A 9,145-nucleotide genomic window follows, 5' to 3' on the forward strand; every position below is an offset into this window, starting at 1 on the left:
TGTTCTCATAAGAAGAGGAGAGTTGGCCACACAGAGACACCAGGGAGGCAGGAGTGCATAGGAAAGGCCACGTGAGAACTCAGCAAGTGGGCAGCCACCTGCAAGCCACTGAGAGAGGCTTCAGAAGCCAACCCTGCCAGCACCTTGACCTTGGACTCCTAGCCTCCAGAACTGTGAGAAAAGAGGTGTCTGTTTTGAAGTCACCCAGTGTGCAGTAATCTGTTAGAGCACCCCCAGCACATGAGTACACTCTCCACCTCTCTCTCTCCACTCCTCCCCTCTCTTGCTTTTTTCCTTTCCTCCTTCCCTCTCTCTCCTTGTCAATCTTTCCTCTCTCTTTCTGCACAGATTTCTCCACTCTACCACGGCCCCACACAAAAGGAAGGGGAGAGCAGCGGTTTCACAGCAGAGACACGGAATGGATGCCCTCAGCTCTCCCAAACCGTACCACTGCCATACATCCTAAGGACTCTCCAAAGCCTGCAGCCAACCCCAGAGTCCTTAGGGTCAGAGACAGCTTGGGTTCCATGGAACCCTCTGGACCACACCCAAGGAAAGCAGTCTCAGTTGAGAGGTCACCCCCAAAACACACAGGCCAGTTCCGGAAGGCGACCCGCCCGGCCGCCACCCAGGAAACAGCTGTATCTGCACTGGGGGATCTCCTGCAGAAGGTGTGGTTGGAGCCATCAGAGCACACACACGCAGGGGGAACAGGCTGCTGGGCGGGCTCTGCTTCCATGAGCACCAGGCCTGGGGGCAGAGAGTCTGGACCCCACTCTCACCTCCCAGAGGCACCTGCCCCTTGGGATGGGCAAGGCATCAGGGTACATCCCTCAGCAAGACTTTCCAATCAGTAGAAGGTACTAACAGGTACAATTTGGTGGGAAGTGTACTCTGGTGAGAAAAGTACAGTCCCATCAGCCTCAGACTTGAGGAATCAGAGTAGGCTTCCCGGGAGAAGCGGCATCTAGGAGCAGAACTGAGGACGAGCAGGAGCTGGCCCCGCCAAGGCAGAAGGAGTGTACCAGGCAGAACAAGCAGCACTGGCAAAGTCCTAGCAGGCAGACGAGCATGGGGAACTGACAGAAGTTCATTTGGGGTGGAAGGTGGGTAGTGGCTTGTCATAAAATAGGCCAACCCGGGAGAAAATGCCACGTGGTTTAGGAGCTGCCTGGAGAGTCTGTTTCCCCATGTTAATTGCTCTAATCCGCTGTGTGCCCCCATACTGACCGAACTGCAGAAAAGGCAGTCAGCTCATGACCCCACAAGTTTCACCTTCCCCACTTTTGCCATTACCCAGTGAAAGTGGCCTTAAAAGCAATGTTCCCAGCCCAAGGCTGCTGACAATCCACTTACCTGGGAAAGGATGCAATTTGGTGCCGGGGGAATTGGCCGGCTTGGAGGAGGCCTCCTGGATGACTCCGTCCTCTCTATTTGAGACCCGGGCCCTGGAGAGTTCCTGGCAGCCCTGCTCAGGTGTGCTGGCAGTGGTGCAGGTGGGGACCCACCGCGCAGATAATCTGGAGGGGGCCGGGGAGGAGGCTGGGAGGGCTTCCGCAGGATTTCAGGAGTGTTGATTACCTGTATGCATAAGTTAAGGAACACCTGAGACAAGAAATCACTCGGGCTGCCCTTGTGTGTCTCTTAGAGATAAACCAGAGCCCAAAGGGAGAACAGACACACCAATCTATCAACCGCTCGAGGATCCCAGAGGTCAGATGCAACCTTTAAAGTCATTAGGGGAAGTCAGAACCAAATAACATGTCTCTCCAGCCAATAAAAGGGTTTTTATTACCAATCCATGGGCCCACAGAGGCTCTTAGAAAAATACAGCATGACCGTGAGGGATAAAGTAGCCAAGTTCAGTGGTGCAAAGCTCTTACCTTTCGCTTGCCCTGGGGCGTCTGCAGCTTGAAAGTTGGGTTGGCATGACCAGTCTCGCTGTTCTGAGACACCCTGAAGGGACAACTAGAAACAAGAAATGGGGGAGGAGAAGAAAGGGGCAGATGTTCAGCAGGGGACAGTGGCTGAGTTCCCTTTGACGCAAGCAGGGCCAGCAAGCAGCTAAATCTTCCCCAAGTCTGCTCTGGAGGAAGTGGGATTGGTCTTCTCAAACCACATCTTCCTAAGTAGGGAAACGTGTGGCCAATGGAGAACTCTCAGGGAAACAGAGTTGGCCTTATACAAAGCAGAGCTCTCGCAACACCTTCTCTTCACCCTTTTAAGAACCTTCCCCTCTGAGGAGACACAAGGGTGTCACGAGCCATCAACCAATCCCAATCAGGCACAGACCCAGAGAGACCTGGGACTTAAAATCCCCTCCAGAACAAGCATTATTTAATAGGTGATTCAGAGACTGTACATCTTCCATATCCAAAATAATAAATCACTTTTTAAATGGACACCAAAAGCAAGCAGGAGTAGCTATTCTTACATCAGATGAAACAAACTTTAAAGCAACAGTGGTTAAAAAGACAAAGAGGAGGCCAGGCATGGTGGCTCAAGCCTGTAATCCCAGCACTTCAGGAGGCCGAAGCGGGCAGATCACCTGAGGTCAGGAGTTTGAGACCATCCTGGCTAACATGGTGAAATCCCATCTCTACTAAAATACAAAAAATTAGCTGGGTATGGTGGCACACACCTGTAGTCCCAGCTACTCAAGAGGCTGAGGCAGGAGAATCGCTTGAACCCAGGAGATGGAGGTTGCAGTGAGCCAAGATTGCGCCACTGCACTCCAGCCTGGGAAACAAGAGCGAAACTTCATCTCAAAAATAAATAAATAAAATAACATGGGGAACAAATCAAGCAGATAAAGGATGGCAAGCAGATTTTATTTTATATTTCAGCTTGATTTGGTTGGGGATATTCTGCTGAGAAGAACTCAGGAGTGATGACCAGAATCAGTAGAGTACTTACAATAAGATCAGCTAGTAATGCCTGTCACAGTCACAGCAGGGGAGAGGGCAGCGTGTTCCTTGCATTTGACTTCCCTGAATTAGACCCACTGTCACCAACACTTTTGCTAAGTACCATTTATGGAGACCTTTGTGACCCATAAATTGACCCTGAGTCCTCCACGGAACCCTGTCATACCAGAACTGTCGCCTCAGCTTGGAAGGGAGAGCTGAGGGCTTGAGTTGGCCTAGTTTGTTGTTCTGTCTGCAGCAGTAGTACATCAGCATGAGGACCGCCAGCACGAAGATGGCCACCAACACTCCAGCTACCACAGGACCCACACCTTCCAGAAACAGAACCCAAGTGGGAGATTTAGAAGCTGTCTGGGCTACAGCAGATTTCAAAATAGGTATTCCTGCTTCTTCTTCAGGCATTTGATTTGCATTTAATTTGTATTACTTACTTTAACTTACAAATTATAATTAAAAACACACATTATGGGCCGGGCACAGTAGCTCACACCTGTAATCCCAGCACTTTGGGAGGCCATGGTGAGCGGATCACAAGGTCAAGAGGTCAAGACCATCCTGGTCAACGTGGCGAAACCTCATCTCTACTAAAAATACAAAAATTAGCTGGGCGTGGTGGCACATGCTTGTAGTCCCAGCTACTCAGGAGGCTGAGGCAAGAGAATCGCTTGAACCTGGGAGGTGGAGGTTGCAGTGAGCAGAGATTGTGCCACTGCATTCCAGCTGGCAACAGAGTGAGACTCCGTCTCAAAAAAAAACCACACACATTATGTACCACAGGGAAACCACTAATGTTAGCTCAGAGAGCCAAGTCAACTTGTTTTGCACAGACTCTGCAGTACAAAGCTTCCATAGCCACTTCTACTTAATTGAAGAGAGTCCCTTTTCAGGCAAGCAGTTCAAGCTCTGTTACAATTTGCCACTAGTTTTTAGCCTGAATCATGATTTTCCTGAACAGAAAGGAACCAACACAAAATACAAAAAGACTTGGCCAGGCGTGCTGGCTCATGCTTTGAGAGCTTTGAGAGGCTGAGGTGGGCAGATCACTTGAGATCAGGTGTTCGAGACCAGCCTGGCCAACATTGTGAAATCCTGTCTCTACTAAAAATACAAAAATTACCCAGATGTGATGGCAGGCACCTGTAATCCCAGCTACTCAGGTGGCTGAAGCAGAAGAATCGCTTGAACCCGGGAGGCGGAGGTTGCAGTGAGTCGTGATCACACCACTGCACTACAGCCACGGTGACAGAGCAAGACTCCCTTTCAAAAAAAAAAACTTTTTTTTTTTTTTTTTTTGAGACAGAGTCTCGCTCTGTTGCCCAGGCTGGAGTGCAGTGGTGCCATCTCGGCTCACTGCAAGCTCCACCTCCCGGGTTCACACCATTCTCTTGCCTCAGCCTCCCAAGTAGCTGGGACTACAGGCACCTGCCACCATGCCTGACTAATTTTTTGTATTTTTAGTAGAGACGGCGTTTCACAGTGTTAGCCAAGATGGTCTCGATCTCCTGCCCTTGTGATCTGCCTGCCTCAGCCTCCCAAAGTGCTGGGATTACAGGCGTGAGCCACTGCACCCGACCCAAAAAAAAAAAAAAAAAACTAACAAAGAAGCAAAAAGACCCAGACAGATTTAAGACTAGAACTCTCACCCATAATCCATAAGTTAACATTTGGTTTCATCAAAACTACCCCAATATTCTCTCAAGTGGTTAATGTAAATATACAGAACAAAATACTACTTTTATCAGTTTTACATATTGGGGTTTCTTCCTTGAAAGATTTTGGTGGTTTTCTTTTTAAGTTCTTTGTTATTATTTTTTAAAAAAATCTTTAGAAACCACAGTGCTAGAATCCTTGAGACATCCACTAAAATACTACGAAACTTTTCTGAGAGTCTGGTTCCCCATTTTAACTTGTGTCCGTTAGAGGAAATCTAAACCACCATAATGTGTGCCAGGTTCATGATGATTTTTAAGTGCCCAAAAAGAAATAGTCACCACGTTCCCTAAAAAGAATGGGAACATTCAATGACCTACAGTCTCTCTTGCTCTCACTCTACTAAGCAGGCTCCCCGTCCTCGGTAGAAAGGATGGGAGAAGACAGACTGAACCGTGACCCCACACCACACTATGGGCAGTTGCTCCTCTCTCTTGGTCTCTCTTTATCCTATTTCCTCTCTGCAAAATCAGGACAATGAAGCTGACTCAATGTGGATGCTCTGCAACATGCCACCTGCCCCTGACACCCACTCTTCTCACAAAAGCGGGCAGTGACCCCAGCAGGGCTGGCACTCACTCTCAGGGGGCATGGGCCCGCTGTCAATGCTGCCCCCGTGCCCCGGTGTGTTGCAGAAGGGCGGGGCCCAGCCCGGCAGGCAGTGGCAATTCTGGTTGTTGTTACAGACCTGGAGTGAAGAAAGGGTAGAGGCATCAGCATCCCAGAGAGCATCACCACCCACAGGGCCTGCCCTCATGACGCCCCCATGACACAAAGAAGCCAGAACCCAGCACGCACCCCGTGGCCATTGCACTTCTTCCCACAGCCTTCAGTTTCAAAGAAGGAGGTGTTCCTGCACTGCCCCTCGAAGCAAATCTGCACAGGGAGAAAACAGAATGATCAGTGCGGTGGGAGGGATGCTGGTTGGGAGTTAGGGGGCAAGATTTTGCACTTGGAACATATGAAGACCCATGGCCCGGCCTGGTGGCTCATGCCCATAATCCCAGCACTTTGGGAGGCCAAGGTGGGTGGATCACCTGTGGTCAGGAGTTCGAGACCAGACCGGCCAACATGGTGAAACTCTGTCTCTACTAAAAATACAAAAATCAGCTGGGCCTGGTGGCCTGTGCCTGTAATCCCAGCTACTCGGGAGGCTGAGGCAGGAAAATTGCTTGAGTCCGGGAGACAGAGGTGGCAGTGAGCCGAGACTGTACCACTGCACTCCAGCCTGGGCCACAGAGCAAGACTCCATCTCAAAAAAAAAAAACTATGAGGACCCAAAAAGGCAGCCCACTTCAGGTAACTATCAAAGTGAAAAATGGAAAACAGCCCCCAAACGCTAAAGACAGGACAATAGTCAGCTAAATTCTGCTATTACTTTTGTGATTAGGGAGAAAACAAATACATTGTTAAAGTATCATATTTAACAATATAATATTATAGGACTATTACGTTGATTATGTTAATTACTTGTCATTAATATGTACCAATTTTAACATTATATTTAAAAATAATGATGGTGACAGTATTCTGTGCCAGGTGCTATGCTAAATGCTTCATGTTTTTCATAGTTTCATTATCAGAATCGACTCTATGGGATAGTTGCTATCATTTTGCTCAGGCTTCCCTAACTCCTAGTCCATTTTTAATTCCCATGATAATTAGCGATGAGAATGAAAGTGGCACTAGCCAGGTGACCTAAGTGCTTTACCGGGATGATTTTCTTTAATCCTTCTGACAATTCTCTGGGGTGGGCGCCTACTGTCACTATACACGCTTCATGAAGGGAGCCACCGAGGCTCAGAGGTTGGGGAGGTGGCATCTGAGCCCAGGCATCCTTCCCTCAAAGCTCACTTCTCAATCACTCTGCTCTGCAGTCGGCTCCTAGGTGAGCTGGGGGAAGGGACTCACATGGTTGTAGCCACACTTGGTTCCCGTCATCACCAGCCCTGGGTCCAGCATGTCACCCTCCTCCTCAGGACCTCGGTAGACGTGGGTGCCCCGGCACTGGATCTGCCTCCCATTCATGATGATAGTGGTGTCGATGGGCACCGCGTTGGACTCCAGGGGCCGGGCCTCGGAGCTCTGACACTGGATCTTCCCACACTTCGCATCTCTGGGCACAAGAGACAGAGAGGGAAGGAGGCGGAATCAGAGGCAGAGGAAAAGCTGGGGCATCAGAGAGCTTCAGTCTTTCCTGACCAAGACAGTGGGCTTGCGTGGGGTGGGGCAAAGGTTTAGGGCAGTCATGTGCTTTGGAGACTCACCAGGAGAGACTCCATGTGGACTGACACCAAGGGAAGAGAACAGGCTCCTTGACCCTGAGCAAATCTAGATCAGAGAACTGGCCTCGAAAAGTCCTTAACTCTAACAACAGCCACCTGAGCTGAGCAATCTTTCCCTTTTTGCTCCTTATACCGCCATCCACCCAGGAGCTCCAGCCAGAAATCTGGGGTCATCTCCAACTCCCCATTCTCCCTCAGTCCTGGGTTCAAGCCATTTTCAAACTCTATCCATCTTCCCTCCTATGTATCTACCTTAATTCACACTGCCCCACTCCCCTTACCTGGTCTGCATTAGACTGATTTACCTGCCTCCAGTCTGCCTCACAGGAGTCTAATTTCCACACTGCTCTCAAGCTAAAGTCCAAACTCCCCTAGCCATGCATTTGAGGCTTTTCATGATCTGGTCCATGCTAAACTATCCAGACTAATTTCTCAGCAGACCTTCTCCTTTGCATCTCAACATTATACTTTAACTGTATCAAACTGTTCTCAGTTCTTTCAACCGCCAGTTTTTCTCTATTCATCTCTCTTCCTGGATCACTCTCCTATGCACCAGTACAACTCTCCACCCTGTTCACCTAGGTAACTGCTCCAGATCTCAGTGTAGGTATAACTTCCTTTGGGAAACCACTCTGACACACTAAGATGGGTTGGATGGCTCTCTCCACACTCCCGTTATCATACTGTATTGTTAATTACAAGTTCCATGCACTCAGCACTGTATCTTGCACATGGTAAATCTTCAATAGATAGTAGATAGACGGTAAACCTTCAATAGATAGTAGATGGATAGATGGACGGACGGATGGATGGATGGATGGATCAGTGGGTGAATGGGTGGTAGATGGATGGATAGATGGATGAATGGATGGATAGATGGATAGACAGATGAGTGGATGGTTGGTTGGAATGAATGATGAATAAATGAATGAATTAGTGAATTAATGAATGAGGAGTTATTCAAATTAGGGCATGATTAGAATTTTGCAGAAATGACCCAAAAGGGCTGATTACCTACCCTACTGTAAGATGGTCCCCAAAGGAAGCCTGATCAGCTTTCTAGGAAGCACTGCCACCCACACCCTCCTTGACTTCCTTAGAGATGAATAGTGCACTGTCAAACAGGGGGCCCAGAATAGATGACTGACTTCAACTGATTGACGTAAAGGTGCAGCTCTGGGGCCAGTCACGCTGCTAAGCTGGGCAGCAGTGAGGACAGAGTAGAAACTGCTTGTTCATCCTCATTTCATGGGGCCTGCCCTTTGGTCATCACCTTGTGTTGCACTTCCTGTGTTCACCATTCATGTCCTTTCCACAGTTTCCAAAGGTGTCTCCTGCCACATTCACCTTCTCGAAGCACAGGTCAGGGGCAGGTCGGGCTCCTGGGTGGGCAAGCAACATCTATCAGTATACTCGTCTATCAGAAGTCCCCAAGAGCAAAGGTATCTTTGGTAAAGTAGTGAAGTTAAGAATATTTTCTAGGAGGGAATACTCAGCCTCTTCTTCCTGTTCCCCCCCAGGTTATCCCATCCCCATATTCTCATCAAGATCTACTCAGAGAATAATGTTTTATATAAATTCTTTTTTTTTTTTTCCAGATGGATTCTCACTCTGTCACCCAAGTTGGAAAATGCAGTGGCACAATCACAGCTCATTGCATCCTCCGCCTCTTGGGTTCAAGCAATTCTCTGCCTCAGCCTCCCGAGTAGGTGGGATTACAAGCACCTGCCACCACGACTGGCTATTTTTGTATTTATTTCTTTTTTTTTTTTTTGTAGAAATGGGGTTTCACCATCTTGGTAGGCTGGTCTTGAACTCCTGACCTCATGATCCCCCCGCCTCGGCCTCCTAAAGTGCTGGGATTATAGGCGTGAGCCACCACACCTGGCCTGTTTGATATAAATTCTTCCTACCTTACTGAGGATTTATATTTGTGTGTGGGGAGGGTTGCATGCTAAGCCTGCTATCTAATGAAGAAGCCATGTTCCATTTCAAGATTTTAAAAAATAGGTCAAACATGCATACTATTGTAAAGATATATATATGTCTTGGAAAATTTTTCTTGTAGTCATCCAGTTCCTACTTCTCTACATCCTGGAGGAATAGTACTTATTAACAGAATATTTTCTAAAGATACTTACATCTCTAATTTCTGTATCTCCTAGGTATAATTCTGTGTGTATCTTCTAGAGATAATCTATCTAATAAAGAATGGAAGCATAT

General features: G+C 48.2%; 1 protein-coding gene across 2 annotated transcripts in view; it reads right to left on the bottom strand.

Moving 5' to 3' along the window:
• ADAM19 (ADAM metallopeptidase domain 19) overlaps positions 1–9,145 on the bottom strand; it is a 96,626-nt gene that overhangs the window by 8,369 nt on the left and 79,112 nt on the right. For both annotated transcript variants that reach the window (XM_011947672.1, XM_011947671.1), the window contains exons 15-21: positions 8,196–8,304; positions 6,549–6,753; positions 5,436–5,513; positions 5,217–5,325; positions 3,094–3,238; positions 1,884–1,968; positions 1,357–1,581 (exon numbers count right to left, since the gene is read on the bottom strand). In XM_011947672.1, the coding sequence (XP_011803062.1) occupies positions 1,357–1,581; positions 1,884–1,968; positions 3,094–3,238; positions 5,217–5,325; positions 5,436–5,513; positions 6,549–6,753; positions 8,196–8,304 (956 nt within the window). The remainder of the gene's footprint in view (positions 1–1,356; positions 1,582–1,883; positions 1,969–3,093; positions 3,239–5,216; positions 5,326–5,435; positions 5,514–6,548; positions 6,754–8,195; positions 8,305–9,145) is intronic.

Source organism: Colobus angolensis, unplaced genomic scaffold, assembly GCF_000951035.1.
Source record: "Colobus angolensis palliatus isolate OR3802 unplaced genomic scaffold, Cang.pa_1.0 Scaffold27, whole genome shotgun sequence".
In the NCBI taxonomy this organism is placed as follows: domain Eukaryota; kingdom Metazoa; phylum Chordata; class Mammalia; order Primates; family Cercopithecidae; genus Colobus; species Colobus angolensis.